The 26,646-nt window shown below is 35.0% G+C and overlaps 3 protein-coding genes across 5 annotated transcripts; all 3 read right to left on the bottom strand.

Moving 5' to 3' along the window:
* Positions 1–48: 48 nt before the first annotated feature.
* Positions 49–3,896, bottom strand: LOC146900300 (protein neprosin-like). The gene is made up of 6 exons (XM_085734526.1): positions 3,807–3,896; positions 3,496–3,687; positions 2,299–2,454; positions 1,365–1,418; positions 1,144–1,290; positions 49–462 (listed from the first exon to the last, which is right to left on the bottom strand). Exons 3-6 carry the CDS (start codon positions 2,446–2,448, stop codon positions 82–84), a joined length of 732 nt encoding a protein of 243 aa, XP_085590652.1. The 5' UTR covers positions 2,449–2,454; positions 3,496–3,687; positions 3,807–3,896; the 3' UTR covers positions 49–81.
* Positions 3,508–4,516, bottom strand: LOC146900299 (protein neprosin-like). Its single transcript, XM_085736931.1, has 3 exons — positions 4,463–4,516; positions 3,807–3,893; positions 3,508–3,687 (listed from the first exon to the last, which is right to left on the bottom strand). Exons 1-3 carry the CDS (start codon positions 4,514–4,516, stop codon positions 3,508–3,510), a joined length of 321 nt encoding a protein of 106 aa, XP_085593057.1.
* Positions 4,517–5,182: 666 nt separating this feature from the next.
* On the bottom strand, positions 5,183–24,650 carry LOC146900298 (uncharacterized). Of its 3 annotated transcripts, none has more exons than XM_085735934.1 (4): positions 24,397–24,650; positions 23,816–23,902; positions 23,508–23,693; positions 5,183–5,372 (listed from the first exon to the last, which is right to left on the bottom strand). In XM_085735934.1, the coding sequence occupies exons 1-4, from the start codon at positions 24,592–24,594 to the stop codon at positions 5,304–5,306; spliced, it is 540 nt and encodes a 179-aa protein (XP_085592060.1). In that variant the 5' UTR covers positions 24,595–24,650; the 3' UTR covers positions 5,183–5,303. The 3 variants fall into 3 exon arrangements, with proteins under 3 accessions (XP_085592060.1, XP_085592058.1, XP_085592061.1); XM_085735932.1 differs by lacking the exon at positions 5,183–5,372 and adding an exon at positions 6,059–6,660 and having other exon boundaries at positions 24,397–24,644; XM_085735935.1 differs by lacking the exon at positions 5,183–5,372 and adding an exon at positions 18,141–19,238 and having other exon boundaries at positions 24,397–24,649.
* Positions 24,651–26,646: the final 1,996 nt, after the last annotated feature.

The raw sequence follows: 26,646 nt of genomic DNA, 5'->3' as shown, positions 1-26,646 counted from the left end.
AAAGAAGTGCAAAAAAGAATTTATTAACTTTTTAAAAAATGGTTCCCTTAATATTTCTTATTCAAATTATTCGTTGTTATCTTAAGGACAATTCTTATTATAGCCAGGTCCACCAAAGTATAAGTAACTTCCCCAGTCCTTAATAAACCCTCCTTTTACATTATAACAATTTGGGTGGTCTGATGAAAAATCAGGATCTGGCAAGTCAATATAGACATTTTGTTCAGTAACTGAAACTTTCATTTTCTTTATAAATGCAGCTTTGCCAAAACCCCCTGATACAAAATGTCCACTACCCATTTCAGTTGATGTATGAGCCCCTGATGGCTTTAAATTGAACACTTCTCCACCAAATTCAGCAAAATATGCTTCACCTTTTAATTCTGTGAACAAGGAAGCTGGCCAATACCCAATATGTACACCAGATTCTAATTCAAGCCACCAATGCCCATAGTTTGGATCCTTAACACAAAAATTATTAAATCAATAAAAGTAAACCTTCAATGACATTATTTTGTTTTGTGACAAAGTCAAGTTACTAAAAACAGCAATGCATTTTCAGCGAAACAATACATCAAGAAGGTCTCGCGAATTGACTTCTACCATTGGATATTTAATTCAATGGTGGAAATAATAGACCGTTGGATAAAAGGAATTTCAACCTAAAAAGAAGTCGTGACGTTTTCGCTATGCAAATTCTCGCGAGAAGTAGCATTTCCGTATAATGAATCACTCCCTGCTAATACACTCTAACTTCTAAGTGAAAAACACACTGCTCATGTTATAAATTAAACCTACCCTTTGATATTGCTAAATATCACTTCATGGAAACAAACATGGAGAGATGGATTTATTTAAAATTACGGAAATGCTACTTCTCACGAGAATTTGCATAGCGAAAACGTCACGACTTCTTTTTAGGTTGAAACACTTGCAATTGCAGCACATGCTTTCCTCTTATCTTTTTTTTTGAAGAAATGCTTTCCTCTTATCTAACGGTCTATTATTTCCACCATTGAATATCCAGTGGTAGCAGTCAATTCGCGAGACCTTCGTGATGTATTGTTTCGCTGAAAATAGCATTGCTGTTAAAATTATTCATGTTCTTAAAAAGTTAATTTGGTAATGTCATGAGAATATTACCTTCCATATAGTCAATTTAAGACCATATTGTTTTCCATCATATATAGAAGCTGGAGTAACTGAACCTCCTAATACCACTTTATTATGAGTTTGAACAAAGCCTGAACATTTTAAATCGTAGCACCCATTTTGTCTTTCTGGATCAGCCTGCAATTAATAATGTGTATGTTACGTTTGAAGCAAATAAAAATTATATCCTTTACACCAATAAGTTCACTTACCGTCCAATGAATAAATAATCTAGGGCGGCCATCCCCGTAGAGATGTTGGTAGACCTACAAAATAAAAAAAATTAATATTACTTGAACATAACTTGACAAATTTTTTTTAATGGAAAATAGAATATATAAAGAAAAAGGGGAAACCCTAAACACTACAACAACATAGATGTACTCAAAAACAGAAGAGAGAAGAAACCAGAGCTTGACAAAATACAAGACTAAAATAGAGGAGCAAAATAGCTAAGGAAAAACAATTAAAAAAAAAATCCAGACAAACACAAACCCCCAAACAGAGTTCAAATCCTCTCCATTTCCTACAATAAATGGCAATATCAACCATTGGATCCACTCAAACCGGAACGTTGAAGAAAACCACACCAATATCGCACAACCCATGCCCTAGACCCCGTATATTTTTGAAGTGCCCTACTGAATCCCTCAGTAACACCACCTCCGACCTTAACCACATAGAGATACTATGCCCGGGAAGCAACCTCGCACCTACCTAAAAGGTGCGTGAACAAGCAGTCACGCTAGAATAAAATATTACCCTCATTTTTTTTTTATGTTCTATAAGATAGCTTTTGAAAATAATTTAACTTTAAATCATCTCTTACCAAACTAATTTGATGCGCATCAACACTTATATGATAAGTCATTATTCTATAAGTAGTTAATTAAACGGTTTACCCAAAAAAACAAAATAAACCGTTTGTTATTAACCTTTTGCTTTGAAAAAACAAATAAACTCTATCCTAATATGACCACGTAACTGGTTCACATATATACTGATATTTTTTTTTTTGAAACAATATATACTAATGATATTGTAAACCAATTAACTGGTAAAAGAAATGTATAACAATGAAATTAAACTTGAAAGCAAAAAAAACATGCAAAAGGAAATGAATGCAGAGAGTGATATTTAACAAACCTGCCAACCAGTTTCAATAATGTCTCCAGATTTTTGCGAGGAAAGCAATATTTTAGCCGCGCTGAATTCATAACAATAGTCCAGTTTGGGTTGCCATATGTTTAGGACAGCCGATGCTCCTGTATACCCATCTCCTTGCACAGACGCCATTGCATGCTGTTCAGTGTGTAGCAATAAGAAGAACCCATTTGTTATTTCATTTTTAAAATAGCATAAGGTTTAGAGAACAATTAAGTTAATTTTGGTTAGTGTTTAAGTTTCTTGCTATAGAAGATAAAAAACAGTTGGATCAAAGATATAAATAAAATGGAAATAGACAGTTCAAAACAAACAAACAAACACTTTTGGTTAGTGTGAACTCAAATGCTACATAAGATTAAACTTAGGGTTTCATTTTTTTAATAATAGTACCGTAGTATAAGACTATCTCTAATTTTTTTTTTCTTCTTCTAATTCCAACAAAAGAACCTCCTATTTTTCCTCATTTTTTTCAGTTTCAATTTCACTATTTCCAAACATTTTCCTTCATAGATACTCTATTTGTTCTCATATATAAACAGATTATTTTGTCACATTTATTGAATAACTGATTTGTATATTGTAAATAATTAAGATATATTAATTGTTCAATACATCTTAAAATGAATTTTTGCTTATATATGAGATCAAGGGAGTACTTAAAAAGACTCACACACAATGGAGTAAGCTTTTTTTACTCCCAGTACACTAATTTTCTCTCCCATTTTATTGTTAATAACTCTCCAACTTTGACTCCTCATTCTTTAGAGCTTCAACTATGTCTTTGCTGACAAAGGATGAAGTGATGAACAGAGTAGCTTTCGTATCTTTTCTCTTTTCCTCTATTCTATTTAATTATTCTACTTGTTCTCCTTTCTTTTCTTTTTGTCCTATTTGTATTTTTTTGACAGATGCAGCAAGGATATTTGTTTTGCTATTTTCCTTTGCTAAATTAGTTGCCTTGGTGCTAGAAGTTCTTACATGAGATAATAAGCATTCTTAGTTAAGAATCTGATTCAAATTTAAACCATGAAATCATGACGCATCAATCAAGGGCCCTCTCAAACATTTTGATTAAGTTGTTTGTTTATTCTTTATCTCAATTACCATAAGAAAGAGACACAAGAAAAAGTGAAAAGAAAAATTAATAAAAAAAAAAGAGTTTGTGTGATTACATACTTCGTAACTATCTCAATCGATGTATTTTCTTCCAAATCGAGTAATAGAGCCGGCTCTTAACAAGTCTTGTTCTGTTGTTCTTCTAACTGGAATTGTTCCTTCGGGACATGATTCACCAGACAAGCTCCACAATTGAAATATGTTACTCAAATTACCTATTTGGTGCTGCCCTCTTGATCTTTTCGGAGGATCCTGTATATTAAAACATGAAAAAAAATTCCCAACTATAAGTAGAAATATAATAACTTATCTTCAAAAATTACTTTTGAATTTTTCTTAGTTAAATTAACAACTTACAAATAAAAATATACCAATGGTTTTTGTCCTTTCAATAAGGGATGATCAAAAGCTAGTTGTTTATGAGTCAAAATACAGTCTATGATATCACCATCAGGACTCTGTAAAAATGAACACAAACACAAACACAAGAATATAAGTTAGGCTCAAAGACTTAAAAGTATGTTTGGATGAAGTAATTGAAAATTCTAAAGAATTCAAAATGCTATCCCTTCAAATTTTTTTGTTTGGATAGATTATTGACTTATTTAAAGTATCAAGAATTTTGGTTCAATTTGTTTTAAAAAACAAATTATGTCATAATTTCAATTTTGGAAAAAGTTGATGGACAAATTTAAAACAAAAAAAAAAAGTTGAAAATTTAGAGCTACCAAATTTTAAAGTTAAAATAATAATATAGAGACTATTTCAAATGTTTTGAAACATTTTTTAAGGAAAATGTTTTGAATCATATAAATCCAAATTTAAACATATTAAAAAAAATAGTTATAAGGATCATTTTAAGATCCTTATTTAAAATTCTTCAAACAAAAAAAAAAGATCCTTATTTAAAAAGAAAAAATAAAAATCCATATTTAAAAGGTAACGAAGGACGATATGAAATTATATTCATACAGAAAATTTCTTCATCCAAATACACTAAAAAAGTTTAAATTTTTTTATAACATGCCTGAATTGTTTTAACAGCGGGCTTGTTGATCCGTTGAAGATGGGATGTAATCATCGTCTTGTTCAACTTGTGAAATTCGTTCTCTCCTAGAAAAGCTTGATTGTTCAGTTGGTTGTTGCATGAATGAATAGGATAAACAAAAGACACAAACAGAAAAACATGTAGGAGGAGGGAGATGATTGAGGAGCTAAAGTCCATATTTGATTTCGTCTTTTTAGATTTTGGTTTTGTGCATGAAAACAAATGTAAACCCGTATCCATCAAACACAAATATGCATATGAATGGTATTGAGCATCAATTACTTTTAACAACCTAGAAAACTTTTGTGTACTTATATTGATATATAAACATGCTAAAGAAAATAAATATTCCCTACAAATATGATTAAGAAAATAACTTCTTAAAATAAAATATTTAATATTATTCAAGTATAGAATGATTTAATATTATACTTTTTTTAAGTAGTCAACATTTTTTTGGTCAAAATATTAATTTAAGATTTATGGAGATATCATTAAGTAGTCAAATAGTAATTTGATTAAATAATTATAATAAATTCAAATTTAAATAATTGGTTTTAGTTCGTTCTTTTTAGTCTTAAGTTTTGTTTATTCAAAAAAATTATTGTAAGCCTAGTGGCTCACTCATACACAATGAGGAAGAAATATGATGTAACATTCATACTAAATTTGTCTAAAATATTTAGCATAAGCGTTAAATTTGTACTAGATACATTAAATTACAATATAAATAGTTTCGTCCGAATGAATTACATCATAAACATAATATCATATATAGTACATGAAATTTTGTCTGAATAAGTACAACAACGTCTAGAAACTAATATGAGATATGAACGTGTAATGCATCCAACTTCTTCTGCCTCCTCATCACGAGCAAGCTGTTTATCTGGAAATAAAATAAAATGATTGGGGTGTGACATAGAGTCTCAGTGAATTCCACCTATCTTAGGCTATATAAAATCTTGGGGAAACCTTTGATCGTTGTCTGTATGTATATACAAGCTAAGGAGTTTGTTCTACTATAAGTACTATAGTGATCTGGGTGATGATGTAGTATTTTGCTATCAATCAAAAGTAAGTATTTTCAATATTGTTTTCACAGGGACTGGTGCAATATCATAAACCGTTCAACATCGATTATCATCATAAGTTAGGGTTTGATTGATTGTTTGTTATAAAAACTATACTACTAAAATGCGGTAATAAAAACGGAGATTTGATAAGGCATAAAAGTGTTAGGATTAGAGTTCGTCGACCAAGCTTTTGCATATATTCTTATGATCACATATACAGATTCTAGCTTTTAATCGAGATTATCTTGTATCACCCGACAACATCATTCATGTCTAAATGATATTGTGATTTCGATCGTATCATTTAATCGACGATTTCTCAATCTATTAAACGAATTGATAGCATTAGCTATTGATACTTTGAGTGATTATCAAAACACAAATCCTATGTCTAGAATTCTTGTTTTGATAGATGATTATTTTAACCCTAGATTCAAAAATATTTTTCAATAACATTTTAAATCAAACATAAACATGAATTGCAAGAATAATCTCAATATCAAGTTAACTGCTAGAATCATATATTTAAAGATCAAAAGATTACATACTAAGCCTGATCAAGTACCTTTAATCCCAACAAAGGAGAATTGGTTACTCATTGTCATGAAAACTTTGCAAGATTGAAGGAAAATATGAAGATTCATTTACAAACTTGTGATTTCTCAACAAACCTTGAAGAATCCACCTCCTATCACTCTCACTCTGTGTTTGTCTCTCTAAATCACCCTATCTCCCCCCTTAAAATAACATAAGCTAACTTCTGGAAATATGAGAAAAGGCTTAAATACTATTCTGATAAGTGACTAATCGCTTCGCGAGTTGCAGCTCGCCATGGCAAGCTGAGCTTTCTTCCCCATGGGGTTTCTGCCACATCATCACTATCCTAAAGCTTCCTTAACTCGCTTTGGCATCAGTCCTCTCTTTACTTTTCTCGCTCTTCACTCATTGTTGGCTCGCCATGGCGTGTTGGCTTGCCATGGGCTCGCTGTGGCGTGCTGCTGGCATCCAAAAATGGGGTCTCTCTGGAGTTTTCTCGCTATGGCGAGGGAAATTTTGCAAAAATTTAGATTTTTCCTTGATCAATGTCTTGACATCCAATCCCTGCACATTTGGATAGAGTAAGGTATAAAAAGCATAAAAGGGTATTTGTTCATTTTTCCTTAGCTTTTCCCTAGATAACTTCCAATACAAGTAACAAAGGTGCCTAAATTATACTAACTAAATAACTACTTTCTAGCACTTAACAGGGGAAACTATAATCACTAACTATCCACTATCTATAAACTATTCAAGTTACGTGTTTTGATGTGGCTTCTATATTCATTCAGTTATTACTAAGTTAGCGTGTAATAAATAATTATTTCCTGCTCCAAACTCAAATTTCTTACCCAAGCTTAGGTTCCTTGCTAAGATTCAAGTCTCTATCTCAAAAGTAAGAGAAATTATTATTGTTAATGATGGTACAAATGATCATTTTAAACCTCCTATGAAATTTAAATTATAGCGCTTGAACTTACAAGTTAAACTCTAACTTATTACTAATTTAAATTTCAAATTTAAATTTTATACTAATAGAAATTATTACTTAACAATCATCATTTTTCCTAAGCATCATATAGATGTACACGCACTAGTATGATGAGAGTGGGTTTATGTCTAAAATTGGTTGTTTGGTGGGAGTATGTAAATTTTTGTGAATGAAAGTCTAATGGAGGAAATTAATATTCAAAGAGGATTAAAGAAAGACACTCGCTTTCTCCTTTTTTGTTTTTTCTAGTGGCGGAAGGTTTTAGTGGTTTGATGAGAAATGTGATGAATTTAAATATGTTCAAAGGGTTTAGATTTGGATTGCAAGGCATTGGGGATATAGCATCTTCAATGTGTCCATGACACTCTTTCTATACGGAGAGAAACAATGGAGAATTTGTGGACTCTAAAGGCATTGTTAAGTGGTTTTCAGATGGCGATCGGATCGAAGGTGGATTTTTTCAAAAGTTGTTTGATTGGATTAAATGTCTCAAGTGATTTTATAAGTTTGGTGTGTAATTTTATGAATTTTTGTGACATAAATCTTTCCTTTTAAGTATTTGGGATTACCAGTGGGGACGAATCAAAAAAGAATTTCTACTTGGGAGCCATTTTCAGAAAATTTAAGGAGGAAACTTAAGTAAAGGGGTTTTCAGATAGCGATCAGATTGAAGGTGGATTTTTTCAAAAGTTGTTTGATTGGATTAAATGTCTCAAGCGATTTTATAGGTTTGGTGCGTAATTTTATGATTTGTTGTGACAGAAATCTTCCTTTTAAGTATTTGGGATTACCAGTGGGGACGAATCCAAAAATAATTTCTACATGGGAGCCATTTTTAGAAAAGATAAGGAAGAAACTTAAATCTTTGAAAAATAGGTACATTAGTTTTGGTGGTTGTATTTTTGTTCTAAATGCGGTGCTAAACTTGGTACCCATTTTTTTCCTTTCTTATTTGAAGATGCAGGTTAATTTATGGAAGAAGATAGTAAAAATCCAAATAGGATTTCATTGGGGAGAGTGGAAAATGGTTTAAGTGGCCTTTTTGGTGGTCGTATTGTTGTCCAACAAGTTGAAGGTGCTAAACTCAAAAGTTGTGTTTGTTGGAACAAAATGTGTTTAACAATGAACCTTAAAGGGTTTTGATGATAACAAGGTATTAAAAATTGTAAATTGGACTAGCTAATATTTGTTCAAGTGTACAGGACCATAATTATAAAGTTACATCATCATTGGTTCTGAATGAGCAAATAAAGAGCTATGGAAACAACAAAAATTTGAAGCTTGGACGCTCCTGAAGGCAACTTGCTACTGAAGAGAAAAAGCGCTCCTGAAGTCAAGCTGCTCCTGAAGAAATAGCGCTCCTGAAGTAAGCTGCTCCTGAAGAAGAGTGCTTCTGAAGACAAGAGGTCCAGAAGCCACATCATCAGAAGCTGCGTCATCAGAAGCTGCAGAAGTCATATCATCAGAAGCTGCATCATCAGAAGCTGCCTCATCAGAAGCCATTTCACCAGAAGCTGAATATCAACTGGATTTGCAAAGAATCAAGAATTGAAGAATTATCAATGCAAAAGCTGTCTATTGGATTCGAAAACACAAACAAAGGATTAGTGGAGTTTGCAACGGTCATTTCAAAGGTGTTTGAAGGCGTGTGTTTGCAATTTGGACGAAAGCGTTGACATTGTACTTTGTACGAATTGTACAACCACGTTCTCCACTACTCTGTTTTGTGTCCACGCTACAGGACAAGAAAACAGCTCCAGAATACGGTTTCGCCTGCATAGATGTTCCTTTGGATAAGGAATGGATTTCAAATTTGTTCTTCATAGGACAACAACCAAATCAGGCAATATATCATTGGTGAAAGATCAAGCTTCAACAACGACTCTTTGGTGCGCTGGCAATTTCACAACGTCTCTTTCACACCTCTATATAAAGGAGTGAAGACCTAGAGATTTGGTAATGCAAGAACGCTGAACGAAAGACTCACAAGATTTTCACAAGTACCAAACCTCTGCTGAAATTGTTCTGCATTCACTTAGAATTTCTGTGTCTCAAGTCATATCTTAGAAATTCTTAAGTCCATTGAGTCTGTATCTGATTTGTATTGTGAGCACCTCTGATTGTATATCAAGTGTTCAACCTTAAACAATTTTCTGTGTAATTTTGTTTAGTTAAGAAGTCTCTTGCAGTTGTGCTTGAGCAGGAAGTCTCTTGATTGTGTTCTTGAGCAAAGGAAGTCTCTTGCTTGTGTGCTTGAGCATTGGAAGTCTCTTGCTTGTGTGCTTGAGCATTTGTAATCAGATATTACTCATAGTGAAATCTCCTTGGAAGTGCAAGGGGGACTGGACTACTTCCGGATTGTGGAAGGAACCAGTATAATTGCTTTGTGTCGTTCTTCTTCTCTCTCTCTCTGTTTTATTCCGCTGCATTTAGATTCTGATTATCACTTCAGAAGCTGTCTCACTTAGCTTCTGATCAGTGTGTTCAGTTTTTAGGAGAAACGAAGAATTTTTCTAAAACACAATTCAACCCCCCTTCTTGTGTTTTTCTCACCTTCAATTGGTATCTAGAGCCTTGGTCTGTTGTGTAACACTTAACCGTGCAACAGTCAAAGATCTGAGAAAAACATGACTACTCCTCCTCCTAATGGTTCTGGTTCTAGTGATACTAGCTATAAAAATGTTTCACATGATTATAGTGATAGTAAGAAAACCAGTATTGGAAAAGTTCCAAAGTTCAATGGAGATGCTGAAGAGTTCTCTTGGTGGAAGACCAACTTTTACAGTTACATCATGAGCCTAGATGAAGAATTATGGGATATTCTAGAAGATGGTGTTGGTGATTTAGTCCTTGATGAAGAAGGAGCTGCTGTGGATAGAAAGAAACATACTCCAGAACTGAGGAAACTTTACAAGAAGCATCATATTATCAGAGGAGCTCTTGTCACTGCCATACCCAAAGCAGAATACATGAAGATGAGTGACAAATCCACTGCTAAAGCTATGTTTGCTTCTCTCTGTTCAAATTATGAAGGGAGCAAGAAGGTCAAAGAAGCAAAGGCTCTCCTGCTTGTACATCAGTATGAGTTATTCAAAATGAAGGATGATAAAACTATTGAGGAGATGTACTCAAGGTTTCAAACCTTAGTTTCTGGTCTACAGATTCTAAAGAAGAGCTATGTTGCTTCTGATCATGTAAGCAAGATTCTCAGAAGCTTACCTGCCAGATGGAGACCGAAGGTGACTGCCATTGAGGAAGCTAAAGATTTAAACACTTTAAGTGTCGAAGATCTTGTTAGTTCTCTCAAAGTTCATGAGTTAAGTCTTAATGAACATGAGTCTACTAAGAAGAGTAAATCAATAGCTCTTCCATCCAAAGGCAAGTCATCAAAAGCTCTCAAAGTGGTTGAATCTGAAGAGGAAGAACAGTCAAGTTCAGATTCTGAACCAGATGCTGCAGAAATGGCCATGCTCTCAAACAGACTTCAATATCTGGCCAAGAAGAACAGAAAGTTTCTCTCCAGAAGGGGTAACTCCAGAAGCTCAAGGAAAGAAGATCAGAAGGGATGCTTCAACTGTAAGAAGCCAGGTCACTTCATTGCTGAATGCCCTGATCTTCAAAGAGAAAAGTCAAAGGACAAGTCAAAGAGGTCTACATTCAAACCAAGCAAATTCAAGAAGCAGATTAAGCAGAGTTTAATGGCAACCTGGGATGATTTGGGTAGTGAATCTGGATCTGATAAAGAGGAAGCTGATGAAGATGCAAAGGTAGCTGTTGGGTTGGTAGCAACAGCAACTTCAGAAGCTGGATCAGATTCAGACTCAGAAGATGAAAACGAGGTATATTCCAAAATTCCCAGAGATGAACTTGTTGAGTCACTTAAAGAACTTCTTACACATTTTGAAGTAAGAACCAATGAGTTGAAGGATTTAAAAGAAAAATATGCTGATTTGGTACAACAGCAAAAATCAACTCTATTGGATCTGAAAGCTTCTGAACAAGGACTTAGGGGCTTTGACTTCATGTGTAAAACATATGAAGATCAGCTCAGGTTCTTATGTCAGAAGCTACAAGAAAAGTGTAATGAAAAACCTTTAAGTAACCATGAAATTGCTCTTGAAGATTTTATTATATCTGGCATTGACAGAAGCAGAGTGGCTTCTATGATTTATAGCATTTACAAGAACAATGGCAGAGGAATTGGCTTTCCAGAAGTGAAACTGGAGAAAACCAATCTAAAGTCTTGTTGTGAATGCATCAAGGAAGGTCTGAAAACATTCTTTGTACCAGAAGGGGCTGAGTTGGAAACTGTTGTTCAATCAGAACCTGAAGCTTCTAGTTCTAAGGCTAAGATTACTTCAAAGCCAAAGAACTCTAAGTCAAAGGCTATGATCAAATCTGATTCCAAAACTTCAAAGGTTAGGATCCTGAAAAGATCAGAACCTATTCCTCAGAGTCTGGTGAAACCAAAATCTGGGGTTCTGAAGTCTAAGTTTCAGAAGAAGACAGTTACTGCTTCTGAAGTACCAAAACCTAAGGTGATGGTTAATCAGAAGCAACCCAACTCACAGCACAAGGTACAAGAAGTGAAGAGTAAAGCCTTAAGTACTAACCTTCCAGGACCCATAGAACAATGGGTACCTAAATCTAAAAATGTCAATGATGCAGGTATGTCTAAGAGCAGTGCCAAAGCAAAGATCATGGTACCTAGACAGTGGTTGCTCAAGACACATGACAGGAGACAAGTCCATGTTCCTCAGCCTAACAATGAAAGAGGGAGGAAATGTGAAATTTGGAGGCAACCAGTCAAGCAAGATCATAGGTACAGGAACTATTGGTAACTCCTCTACCTCAATTAATAATGTATGGTTGGTAGATGGTCTTGAACATAACCTTTTGAGCATTAGTCAATTTTGTGATAATGGTTATGATGTGCTTTTTGAAAAACCCAACTGTACAGTAATCAACAAGGAAGACAAATCCATTGTGTTCAAAGGAAAGAGAGTTGACAATGTCTATAAAATCAATTTTTCTGAACTGGCTGATCAGAAGGTGATGTGCCTACTATCAGTGAATGATAAGAAATGGATGTGGCACAGAAGGTTGGGACATGCTAACTGGAGGTTAATCTCTAAGCTTAGTAAGTTACAACTTGTGAAAGGGCTACCAGACATTGACTATCATTCAGATGCACTCTGTGGTGCATGTCAGAGAGGGAAAATTGTGAAATCATCTTTTAAAACCAAAGACATTGTTTCAACCTCAAGACCTTTAGAATTACTCCATATTGATTTATTTGGACCAGTGAGTACTGCATCCCTATATGGAAGTAGATATGGATTAGTCATTGTTGATGATTACAGCAGATGGACTTGGGTGAAATTCATAAAGAGTAAAGATGTTGCGTGTGATGTATTCAGTAGCTTCTGCACTCAAATTCAATCTGAAAAAGAATCAAAAATTTTGAAAGTCAGAAGTGATCATGGTGGAGAATTTGAAAATGAGCCATTTGAAGCTTTTTGTGAAAAACATGGAATTTTCCATGAGTTCTCTTCTCCTAGAACACCACAACAAAATGGGGTTGTAGAGAGAAAGAATAGAACCTTACAAGAAATGGCCAGAACCATGATTCATGAAAACAATTTACCAAAACATTTTTGGGCAGAAGCAGTGAATACAGCATGCTATGTTCAAAACAGGATCTATATTAGACCTATTTTGGAGAAAACAGCATATGAACTCTTTAAAGGAAGAAAACCCAATATCTCTTACTTTCATCAATTTGGATGTACATGTTACATTCTGAACAACAAGCTCTACCTAAAGAAATTCGATGCCAAGGCCCAAAGAGGAATCTTTTTAGGTTACTCTGAAAGGTCAAAGGCATACAGAGTGTATAATTCAGAAACACTTTGTGTTGAAGAATCTATGCACGTTAAATTTGATGACAAGGAGCTTGAAGATAAAACTTCAAAGCAAGGTGAAAGTTCTGCAGAGATACAGGTTCCTGAAGCTACTCCAGAACCTGATCAGATAGCTGAATCTGAAGATAGTTCAGAAGCTGAACCCACATCAGAAGCACAAGATGAAGCTGCTTCTGATGAAGCACAAGATGGCTCACATCAAGCAGATCCTCCCAGAAACACATTCAAACACAAGTCTTCACATCCTGAAGAGCTAATCATTGGAAACAAAGATAGTCCAAGAAGAACAAGATCACATTTCAGACAAGAAGAGTCAATGATTGGACTAATCTCAATGATTGAACCTACAACAGTTGATGAAGCACTATCAGATGATGGATGGATCCTAGCTATGCAAGAAGAGTTGAATCAATTTCAAAGAAATGATGTGTGGGATCTGGTACCCAAACCTCAGCACAAGAACATTATTGGAACAAAATGGGTATTCAGAAACAAGCTGAATGAGCAAGGTGAAGTAACAAGAAACAAAGCCAGACTTGTTGCACAAGGGTATAGTCAACAAGAAGGCATTGATTACACTGAAACGTTTGCTCCAGTTGCAAGATTGGAAGCAATCAGGTTACTTCTTTCCTATGCAGTTAATCATGGCATAATATTATATCAAATGGATGTCAAGAGTGCATTTCTAAATGGTGTCATAGAAGAAGAAGTGTATGTCAAGCAACCTCCTGGATTTGAGGATATTAAATATCCTGACCATGTTTTTAAACTGAAGAAATCACTATATGGCTTGAAACAAGCTCCCAGAGCTTGGTATGATAGACTAAGTAATTTCTTAATCAAAAATGATTTTAAAAGAGGACAGGTTGATACTACACTCTTCAGAAGGACCCTTGAGAAAGATATTCTTGTTGTGCAAATATATGTTGATGATATAATATTTGGTTCTACTAATGCATCTCTTTGCAAGGAATTTTCTGAGTTAATGCAGGATGAATTTGAAATGAGCATGATGGGAGAGCTGAAGTTCTTCCTGGGCATTCAAATCAATCAATGCAAAGATGGAGTCTATGTTCATCAATCAAAGTACACAAAGGAGCTTCTGAAGAAGTTCAAACTTGAAGATTGTAAAGTGATGAACACTCCAATGCACCCTACGTGCACCTTAAGCAAAGAAGATGAAGGAGCTAAAGTAGATCAGAAGCTGTATAGAGGTATGATTGGTTCTTTGTTATACCTCACTGCATCTAGGCCAGATATTTTATTCAGTGTATGCTTGTGTGCAAGATTCCAATCAGATCCTAGAGAATCTCATATGACTGCTGTCAAGAGAATCTTCAGGTATTTGAAAGGAACGACCAATCTTGGACTCCTTTATAGGAAATCCTTAGATTATAAGCTAATTGGATTCTGTGATGCTGATTATGCTGGTGATAGGATTGAAAGAAAGTCAACCAGTGGCAATTGTCAATTTATGGGTGATAATCTTATATCCTGGGCTAGCAAAAGACAAACAACTATTGCTATGTCTACAGCAGAAGCAGAATACATTTCAGCTGCAAGTTGTTGTACACAACTACTTTGGATGAAACATCAGTTGGAAGATTATCAGATAACTGCTAACAGTATTCCCATTTATTGTGATAATACTGCTGCTATTTGTTTGTCTAAAAATCCAATTTTGCATTCAAGAGCGAAGCACATTGAAATCAAACACCATTTTATCAGAGATTATGTTCAAAAAGGAATTTTAGATATACAATTCATTGATACTGAAAATCAATGGGCTGATATATTTACTAAGCCTTTAACTGTTGAAAGATTTGATTTTATAAAGAAAAATTTGAACATGCACTTTGTATCTGATTAAATGCTTGCTTGCTCCTGAATAGGATTTTAGGTTCTGAAGTCAGTTCAGAAGCGGTAGTCCATCAGAAGCTCTTTATTGAGGTTCTGAGGAAAACTCGCTTCTGATGATGACGTCAGCATCTGAAGTCCAGAAGCTGGATTTGTTGCTTCTGAATAGTTGAATTAGTGGAAACGTTGGAAGTTACCTTTTAAAAAGTAACTTCTGGCCCACTAACTTGGTAGTTACTCTGTGAACTTCTTACGTGGCCTGTATGTGTTGGTGTATAACTAAAAGGGCAATGATGATTTAATAGCTTTGAAAGTACTTTTCACGCGCCCCCAATTTTGTCATTAATGTTATGTTTGTTTGTCTCTTTTGAATTGCAATCGTTTTACTTTTAACACTTTGTCAATTCACACACTACTCACTCACAACAAACACATTTGCTCTCAAACCTCTTGCGAAGTAAGCGCATTCTCTCAACCTTAGAACCCTAAAATCTTCATCTTCTTCAAATCTTCGTAAATCATCAAATGGCATCATCAAGCTCGCAACGAGAAGATTCAGTATCTACTTCACGAATGGTCCCTGAATATGACTACAGAGGAAGAAGCATGAAATTGGAAGAATGAGATTTGCAGGTTCAGATAGAGAATCCAGTGGACTTTGATTCTCTGAATTTTCATAGGTGTTCAATCAGAAGCTACTATGAAGAGCAAGGACTCATGGATTATTTCAAAATGTTGAATGGACCAACATATGAAGCTCTGGTTAGACACTTCTGGGTAAGAGCAAAATTCTACAACAAAGCGGCATCCTTAGCTGAGGAAAGTCAGATGGTGCTAATGTATCCTGAATTAGAAGGGAAAACAAGAGAAGAAATGGGTCTTGCGCCATTTGTTGAAGATGAAATCAGGTCCAGCATCTGTGGTATTCCAGTAAGACTTGCACAATGGCACATAGAGTATGTTCTCAAGGCTGCAGCCTCTGGATACTACTCTGGAATTGATCTTTCAGATGCTGCTGAAAAACGCATTTGGAAAAAGCAAGCCAACTTGGTGATATACAATTCTGAGAAGGAGAAGAAATATGCTGAATTGAGCAGGGAAACTAAGATGCTTCTGAAGATTCAGAATGAGAACCTGTTTCCAAGTGGTGACTGTGTGAAACCAAATCTAGCTCAGAAGGTCCTTCTCCAGCACTTCATCAAGAAGGAAAAGGTGAATGTGCCCAAATACATGTTCAAGTACTTGGTAGAGTGTTTGAAACAGAGTCAGCTACTGGATAAACCCTTGGTTCCTTATGGAAGACTCCTCTCAGAGATATTCTATCAAGGAGGTATCTTGGACAGTCTCAGTCAATCTCAAGGCTTCACAGATCAGCTACTTGACACAAAAACTGGAAAATTCATTAATGCTCATACTCTCTTGAATATGAAGCTAATCAGTGAAGTCACCAAACTTCAAACTGATTTAAGTGAATCATTTGTTAAGTCTGATCTTATGAAGGACTTTCCACCCATCTGCAAGAAGGATCCCATTGAAGTGCAGATGTACTATATCAAGGAACATTTTGAGGCAACCAATGAGAGAATCAGATTGGAAGATATTCCAGAGGAAATGTATGGTGGTGCTCTGCCACGAGCCAGAGGCAGAAAGTCAAAAAGGAAGATAACTGCAGAGCAATATCTAGAGGTTGAACAGCCTGCTAAAAAGGCAAAAGTTGCTACTGACAAGCTCAAAATTGGTAGTTCATCAGTACCTTCTATTGAAGAAGCCATTGAAGACATGGATTCCAGGTTGATCATGGATGTTGGCATTTCTCTTGATCAACCTGCTATACCAAAGAGGAAGAGGAAGCCAGCCTTGAGGAGGACCAAGGATTTTCCTCATATCACCTCTACAGCTCAAGATGCTTCTGATTTGGAGTTAAAGGAGTTACAAGAGAAGAAGGCAGCAGCTGAAAAAGTCTTGGAAATTGCTGCTGAGCTACAAGAGTCTGTAGTCTCAGAAGCCAAGAAAATGTTGCAGATGACCAGTGAGGTTGCTCAAGAGGATTCTGATCCTGAACCAGAGAAGGTAATTAATATATCATCAGATTCCGCATCCAAATCATTATCAGACTCTGATGATTCTGATGATGATATACCCTTAGCTCAACTGTTTCGAAAACCAGTAAAAAGCCAATCAACATCAACCAAAACCAACGATAAGCCCTCTCAGTCAACTACTTATGAACCAGTTGGTCACATAATCAATGAGAAGTTGACTAAACTGGCTGAGCAGAGAGAAAGAGTCATTGATACTATTTTTCGCCTTCACCCTCAACCTCTTAACATTCAACCTCTCAACATGATTCCTCCAGAAAATGTTGAGTCTACCTCAGAAAAGGCCTCTGAAGCAACTCCAGAAGCAGCTGCTTCTGAAAATGTTGTTTCAGAAAACCCCCATCAACAAACACCTGAACCACATAAACCCACAACACCCCCACAATCACCAACAGCTACCATTGACCCCCAACTCAACACTCAAACATCATCTTCACCACAACAACCAACAACTGAAACTGAATTTCAACCTTTACCTGAACACTCCCCAGAACCAACTCCCATGGATGTTGACATCTCTCTAGTCAATGTTCAAGCCTCAACCTCTACCACTCACATTGCCTCTGACCAGCCTTCATCTTCAAACACACAAACACACTTTACCATTCCAGTTCCTAACCCTGTTCAAGATTTGGAAATCAGTGATTCTGATCTTGAAATCCTTGAACAACCACCCTCAAACATCCTGGAATCTAGATATATTAATTCTGAGCTTCTCTCAATCCTGAGTCAGTTGCATAATCTTGTGGATCAACGAAGGACAATTGATCTCACAAGTGCATATGATGACTCCTGGGCATCTCTTCAGAACCGGGCAACTGAGCTAATTGAAAGCATAAGGGCTAAGTGCATCAGAAGCAAGGAAGCTTCTGTCAGGAAGTTAATGGAGCATCTGAATCAGAGTCTCAGAGTAAGAAGTTCTACACTGCTCCTGGCAAACCAGCCTTTCTTCTCAGAAACGGACTACTTGACCAGAGAAGCCAGGTTGTGTAAGCTTCTGAAGAAACAGATGGCACAGCAGCAGCAAGAAGCTAAGGAAAGGGAACAGGCTCTTCTCCAGAGGCAACAACAGCTTGAAGAACTGTTGTAGAAGAAGATTGAAGAAATGGAGGAGATGAAGAAACAACATCAAACCAACCCTTAGTTGCACACCCTTGTGTTTTTCCTTTTGTTTGTTGTTTGTTTTAAATTCCTAGTCCTTGCTTCTGAAACCATTCTGATTTAATTCTCTTTGCTTCTGAATGCTTACTGATTCTGACTGTTTAGCTGCTTCTGACAATTGATATACATGTTCATATATTTTGCTCTGACTTATTTAGTTCACTTTCTTTTATACTCTCTTTTGTTTGAGTTTTTCTCAAATCTTTTTGTCTTTTATGCTTATTTTAATTTTTTTTGATAATGACAAAAGGGGGAGTATATGTGACAAGTATTTAAAGGCTCTGAGCCCCATTAATGGCATTTGAAATTTTTGAAAAACTTCTATCATTTTTTCTTACCTTATTGGTATAAGCTATGAACGAACGAAGGAGTATCAAAATTCAAGTAAAATTAATTGAACCATTCTTCTTATCTATAAGTTAATTCTTTCAATGATTCAATTTTGTTTTTAAGCTCTGATAATTTTATTGCGCGAAAAATGAATTTAATTAACCTGGATAGAACTTAGGGGGAGCTTACAAACCTCACCTTAAAGACTATCAGACTCAGGGGGAGTTTGAGCTTACAAACCTCAGATTCTGAGCTTACAAACCTCAGAACCCCAAAGTCAACTTGTTAATTAGATTAACAACAATTGATCAATTTTAAATACTTTTGTTTGTCATCATCAAAAAGGGGGAGATTGTTGGAACAAAATGTGTTTAACAATGAACCTTAAAGGGTTTTGATGATAACAAGGTATTAAAAATTGTAAATTGGACTAGCTAATATTTGTTCAAGTGTACAGGACCATAATTATAAAGTTACATCATCATTGGTTCTGAATGAGCAAATAAAGAGCTATGGAAACAACAAAAATTTGAAGCTTGGACGCTCCTGAAGGCAACTTGCTACTGAAGAGAAAAAGCGCTCCTGAAGTCAAGCTGCTCCTGAAGAAATAGCGCTCCTGAAGTAAGCTGCTCCTGAAGAAGAGTGCTTCTGAAGACAAGAGGTCCAGAAGCCACATCATCAGAAGCTGCGTCATCAGAAGCTGCAGAAGTCATATCATCAGAAGCTGCATCATCAGAAGCTGCCTCATCAGAAGCCATTTCACCAGAAGCTGAATATCAACTGGATTTGCAAAGAATCAAGAATTGAAGAATTATCAATGCAAAAGCTGTCTATTGGATTCGAAAACACAAACAAAGGATTAGTGGAGTTTGCAACGGTCATTTCAAAGGTGTTTGAAGGCGTGTGTTTGCAATTTGGACGAAAGCGTTGACATTGTACTTTGTACGAATTGTACAACCACGTTCTCCACTACTCTGTTTTGTGTCCACGCTACAGGACAAGAAAACAGCTCCAGAATACGGTTTCGCCTGCATAGATGTTCCTTTGGATAAGGAATGGATTTCAAATTTGTTCTTCATAGGACAACAACCAAATCAGGCAATATATCATTGGTGAAAGATCAAGCTTCAACAACGACTCTTTGGTGCGCTGGCAATTTCACAACGTCTCTTTCACACCTCTATATAAAGGAGTGAAGACCTAGAGATTTGGTAATGCAAGAACGCTGAACGAAAGACTCACAAGATTTTCACAAGTACCAAACCTCTGCTGAAATTGTTCTGCATTCACTTAGAATTTCTGTGTCTCAAGTCATATCTTAGAAATTCTTAAGTCCATTGAGTCTGTATCTGATTTGTATTGTGAGCACCTCTGATTGTATATCAAGTGTTCAACCTTAAACAATTTTCTGTGTAATTTTGTTTAGTTAAGAAGTCTCTTGCAGTTGTGCTTGAGCAGGAAGTCTCTTGATTGTGTTCTTGAGCAAAGGAAGTCTCTTGCTTGTGTGCTTGAGCATTGGAAGTCTCTTGCTTGTGTGCTTGAGCATTTGTAATCAGATATTACTCATAGTGAAATCTCCTTGGAAGTGCAAGGGGGACTGGACTACTTCCGGATTGTGGAAGGAACCAGTATAATTGCTTTGTGTCGTTCTTCTTCTCTCTCTCTCTGTTTTATTCCGCTGCATTTAGATTCTGATTATCACTTCAGAAGCTGTCTCACTTAGCTTCTGATCAGTGTGTTCAGTTTTTAGGAGAAACGAAGAATTTTTCTAAAACACAATTCAACCCCCCTTCTTGTGTTTTTCTCACCTTCAGTGTTGGATTAAGTGGAAAATGGTTTATCAACATAGAGAGAATGGAGGGTTAGGTGTGAGAGATGTAATGGTAGTCAAATTGATTTTATTGGTAAAATGGAGATGGATGTTGTTACAAAGCGACCAACCTAGGGGGGAAGAGTTATTGGTCGAGAAATATGGAAGGGAAGTGGAGAGGCAGTTAGAGGGAAGTGGACTCACATGACCTTGGTATGCATCTACTTGGTGGAAGGATGTAGTGTTTTTAGAGGAGGGTGTTGGATCTAATTGGTTCAATTCGGAGGTGCTGGGAAAGTGGGTGATGGTGGGAGGTGTAATGACCAGATTTTTAGGAATGTTAATGAATTCATGATTTATGTTTTTGCTATGTTATTGGGTGTATGAAAGTGAAATGATTAAGTTGTTGACGATGTTTTAAGTTGTGTTTGGTTGAATTAAATTGTTGTTGTTGGAACTTTGATGAATTGGGTGAAAACTAAGTGAACTGATGTATAAGTTGTTTTTAGTTTTGTGAAAAGAGCTTAATTAGTGTGTTTGAGACTTGGAAAATACTTTTAAGCACTTTGGGTGAATGGGAGATCGAAATAAGCACTTTTGGGTGATTTTGATGAAAACTCGTGGCCAAAACACACAACACATGCACTTTTCGCAGCTTTGCCGCCTGGACTGGAGCGCTAGGCCCCCATTTCCAGGAATCCAGCACTTAGACTTCCTATGCTTGGCGCTAGGCGCCCATGACAGGACAAGGATTTCCTTGTCCTGTGTTTTGGGTGCTTATGGGATGGCTTTGGTAGATCCAATGTGATTTTTAGTGATGAAAACTTGTTGTTTTGATGAATTAATGGTTGGTAACCAAGCTTGCTTGAAATTGAATTGATTATGTTGATTTTGAGACAAACTTTGACTAAAACTTGAACATGAACTTGGATTAGAATGAAGTACGATTTTTCTCAATGAAATGATGTTGTTATGCTTGGACTACTGTGATAATGAATGTAGAAGAAGCATGTAGGATTCGATAAGGATGTATATGATCAAGTAACTTGATTTTGGTGAAAAATGTGAAAATAGACGGACTTTGGAAAAAAAAATAGACGAACTTTAGCGAAATGATGGCATGATAGCTTGCAATGATTGTATGTTAATGATGATATAATGAAATGTGGTTGATATGTACTTGATACATTGATTAACTAGGTGTAGGTGATTAATCATCTAAGATACTAATTTTGTTAAATGAGGTAATGTTGTTTCTTTGATGTGGTAAATGTATGATGATGATTAATGATGATGATTATGGTGTTGATGATTATTGATGACGATGATCTATGATGGTTAATATATATGTTTATAATGACGATGAAAACATGTATACAAAATGGTGAAGTTTATGATGGTGATGTCTTGTACGAACGTATGCATTTGGTGACTCATAAGTTCATGCATTCATGAGTCTTAGTGTTAGGATATTTCAATATCCAAGTGGAGATAGGATAATTTTTATCCAAGTCGTGATAGGATCAATAGGTAAACTAACTCTGATATCCAAAGAATGATACCGCATGCATATAGAGTCGTGTCTAGAACATTGCATGCGTTAAGTCTATGTGAAATATCTCATACTTGATTATGTGAATTATGTGGATTATGTGAATGATGTAAATTATACGAGCATACGTGGAGATGTGTACATGTTTATATCTGTTCCTTTGTAATACTTGTACACTTGTGATGATTGTGATGCATTGAGAATGATGTAAGAACCTCTTGGTGTTTAAATTGATTATGAGAATTCTTGCATGTCTTATGATGTTGAATTGTGGATTGTTGTATTAAGTGATAATTGAATCCTATAACACTATGTTTAATTTGTGCTTATATATTCTTTACGATGAATGTTTATCTTACCTCCCTTTTGCGGGTTTCCGCCTGTGCCATCATGTTGGTGGTATAGACGTGCAAGATTGAGGACGCTTGAGATGACATGAGTACCGAGGATTAGCTTGACGCTTCCTCATTTTCTTGTTGCTTTTGGAGTCTAGTTGTAGGCTCTGATTTGGACTTTGGTCAGGAGTTTATTTTCTTTTGGTATCTGTTGGATTATGTTGAGGACCTGGAGTTTATTTGATGTATTTTGAGATTGAGATATGTTGTTGAAACCTTGGGATATTTTGTGATGTTTTTATTATTCTGTTGTGAAATTTTTTATGAAAATTGAATTATGTATGATTTTGTGTTTCTTGAATGCTCAACACCTTGAACCTTGTATTTATCTGTTGATTTATTATTAAATATCGCATGTGGGGTTTGAGTGTGTTACACGAGGACTAGTTTTTGGCAAGACAATTGGATGACATTTTCTCCATTTTCTGAACAATTCCCGAGACTAATGTGGTTTCAAACTATAAAGAAGCTTTTGTTTTGGAAATGTGGGAGTTCACCAACGGTTTTTGGGATTTTGTTTTATCTTTGACAAAGACCTTTATTTGTGTGAGAGACGAGGTTACTTAATAATTTGATACATGTGTTGGAAAGAAATTTGTTGTTCACAAGAGATAGACTCTTGAAGTGGAGACCGGAGGAAAGTGGTTTGTTTTTGGTGAATTCGATGTACATTTTATTTGAAAAATTGATGATATGGGGAAGAGTGATGAGTTAATGTTGAGAAGAGGGATTTTGGCTACCTTTCTAAAGGCCAAGTGCTTACAAGAGTAGTTTCTTCCACTTGGAAACTTTTATTTGGCCGTTTTCCAATAAAAATGAATATTGACATTCATAATACTATTCCGGCACATGAGTCGGTGAAAAGTGTAGAGTTTGGTTATACGGTGGTTAGATTTTATGTTTATTACTCTTCAGAATTTATTTGTTCGCTTGGGATGTTGGTGTAGTGAAGCAAGAATAAAAAGTTGCCGAAAAGTTTTTTTGGCAAGCAACGGTTTGGATGATTTGAAATGCACGAAATAATAGAATTTTCAACAATGTGGTTAAGGTGGCAAAAGAATTGGTGGACAAAATTAAGGTTTTATCTTGGCGTTGAATTTTGGCTCGATTGAAGGTCCCAACTTGTTTGTTTATGAGTAGTGTTGGGATCTAAATATTGTTTTATGATGTGATTGGGGAGTTTTGATTAAGTTGTTTGTTTATTCTCTATCTCAATTACCATAAGAAAAAGGAACAAGAAAAAATTAAAAAGAAAGATTAATAAAAAAAAAAGAGTTTGCGTGATTGCATACTTTGTATCCATCGATGTATTTTCTTCCAAATCGAGTAATAGAGCCAACTCTTAACACGTCTTGTTCTGTTATTCTTCTAACTGGAATTGTTCCTTCAGGACATGATTCACCAGACAAGCTCCACAATTGAAATATGTCACTCAAATCACCTATTTGGTGCAACCCTCTTGATATTTTCGGAGGATCCTGTATATAAAAATATGAAAAAAAAATTCTCAAATATAAAGTAGAAATATAATAACTTATCTTCAAAAATTATTTTTGAATTTTTTCTTAGTTAAATTAACAACTTAAAAATAAAAATATACCAATGGTTTTTGTCCTTTCAATAAGGGATGATCAAAAGCTAATTGTTTATGTGTCAAAATACAGTCTATGATATCACCATCAGGACTCTGTAAAAATGAACACAAACACAAAAATACAAACACAAGAATATAAGTTAGGCTCAAAGACTTAAGAGTATGTTTGGATGAAGTAATTGAAAATTCGAAAGAATTTAAAATTGTAAAAATTCAAAATGCTATCCCTTCAATTTTTTTTGTTTGGATAGATTATTGACTTATTTAAAGTTTCAAGAATTTTGTTGTAAATTATTAATATCATAATAAAAGTGGTTTAATTTATTTTTAAAAACAATTTATGTCATAGTTGCAATTTTGGAAAAGTTGATGGACAAATTTAAAAAAAAAAAATTGAAAATTTATAGCGACCAATTTTCAAAGTTAAAATAAAAATATAGGTGGTATTTGTTTTTTATCCATTCCTTATGAAAGGATGTAAACTCCCAAAAAAAAATACCTTAAAATTCTCCAAATATTATTATACAAACAAGGAAATTCATAGCGAAGAATTTAAACCAAAAATGTTTGATTTTCTTTTAACATGCCTGAATTGTCTTAACAGCAGGCTTGTTGATCCGTTGAAGAAAGGATGTAATCATTGTCTTGTCCAACTTGTGAAACTCGTTCTCTCCTAGAAAAGCTTGATTGTTGAGTTGGTTGTTAAAGGAATGAATAGGATAAAAAAAAGACACAATGAGAAAAACATGTAGGAGGAGGGAGATGATTGGGGAAGTAAAGTCCATATTTGTTTTTGTGTGTTTAGATTTTGGTTTTGTGCATGGAAACAAATGTAACCCTGTATTCATAAACACACACATGAGAAATGTTGTATATCAAGATTGATGGCTTCACGAAAAGATAGTGAATCGTTTAGCATTGGCCATTTCAACACTATCCCTCCATGATTTCCGCTAAGAAACAAATTAAAAGTTTGACCAAACTGTAAAAATAAAGCACGCACATGTAGCACTACTATTAAGAATAGGGTTTTTCTAACATGTGCAAGATTAATGCACCGCTTTATAGGTTTCTTCAAATCTTATTAATGACCAATTGTTCTTGAATTTTTTTTTCCTTCTCTCCACTGTTAATAATTTTTCACGTTTTATTCTTGTTCCTTTTCTCCATTGCCACCAAAACATACAAAGAAACTTAAAAGACCTACAAACACAACAAAGTTAAAAATTAGGCTAATGTTAACTTGTGCCCTCAAGACACATGTTAAGATACTCATTATAGAAATACACATATCAAAAAGCGTGCATTCAACTTCTTAAAAGTTGTTATATTGTGTTTTCCAATGCAAAATTGCTCTATTTAGGTTGCTTAACATGTGCCTTAAGGGCACAAGTTAACATGACCCTAAAAATTATTATGCTCTCACTTTCACTTTCTTCTTCAGCACTTTCACTTTCTTCTTCAACTTTGAAGGACTATATAAAGGATATGCCTAGTGAAAAAGAACACCGTCATTTTGAATTTGGTTATATTGCTGTCAATTTGAACATCGTGATTTTGAGTTTTGATGCTACTGTCAATTTGAACACCATAGTTTTGAACACCGTCATTTTGAATTTGGTTATATTATTGTTAATTTGAACACCGTCATTTTGAATTTGGTTATATTATTGTCAGCAATTTTTACTTTGGAATATTGGTGTTTTTGCATGGAGCATGTGTTATGGGAGTGAGTTTTATGTTGAAAAAAAAATTGTGTTTCCCTGTAAAAAAAAAAAGTGACAGTGGTTTCAAAGAAAAGACCTGAAAGTGTGTAAATAGAGGAGAGAAGGAAAAATATTGTAGTTAATAAGATTTGGAGAAGGAAAAAAAAGTGAAAAAAGGAACAATAATAAAACATGAAAAATCATCAACAGAAGAGAGAAGGGAAAAAAATCAATTTTCAAGGATATTGGATCATTAATAAGATTTAGAGAAACATTTTGTCAAAAATTTTTTTTTTTTGGAGAAACATGTAAAGTGGGTGCATTAATTACTCATTATCGAGTGCAATCTTGCACAGATTAAAAAAACCCGAAGTTTAAAATCATTCCTTAGAGTACAATTTTGACCTTGCTAATACTTTTTAGAATATATCGCTCGTTTCATTGAGACTTTGCTTTTGTGATCAAATTCTACTTTGTGGTAGTTGTGTGTATAACAATGAGTAGGACAAACAATAATGTCTAGTTTCTCCAATTTTTTAGGGTTGCCCAATTTCTATACCTTTTTGTTATAATCTAACTATGGAAACCCAACTAGTAATTTTGTTGATACCTCTGGTTAGGGGTGGGCAAAAAAACCAAAAGCTAAACCGAACTGCCGAATCAAACTAAACCAAATTGCTATTGAACCAAACTGTTCTATACAAGTTATGAATTGAACCGTCGTGTAAAGTTGTGAACCAAACTGCTATTGAACCAAACCTTTTTGAAAAAACTAAAACAAAAAATCACAACATCAAAATTCCGAAGCAGCTAAGAAAACACGTGATTCCAGTAAGCATAAGAATATATTTAAGGATCAATTAAATTAATTGAAAAAATTGGAGAAATAAATGAGAGAATCGGTACTTAAGGGAAGAGTGGTGGTGTTGCGGTGGAAGTTTTCTGCGACGACGGGCGGGAGAGAGGAGTCCGACGATGTGATTGGTGGAGCTAGGGATGGAAGATGAAGAAAGAGAAGAAGAGGAAGATAAGAACAACTTCGATTTGGTTGATCTTAGAAGCAAAGACATGGTGATTGATTATCAATTGAGAGAATAGAACAATCGAGCTAAGTGTGGTGATGCTAACAAG

Source organism: Medicago sativa, chromosome 8 (genome assembly GCF_051527215.1).
Source record: "Medicago sativa cultivar Bolivia chromosome 8, Bolivia_mono, whole genome shotgun sequence".
NCBI classification, from domain to species: domain Eukaryota; kingdom Viridiplantae; phylum Streptophyta; class Magnoliopsida; order Fabales; family Fabaceae; genus Medicago; species Medicago sativa.
This window is presented reverse-complemented; position numbering and strand designations above follow the sequence as displayed.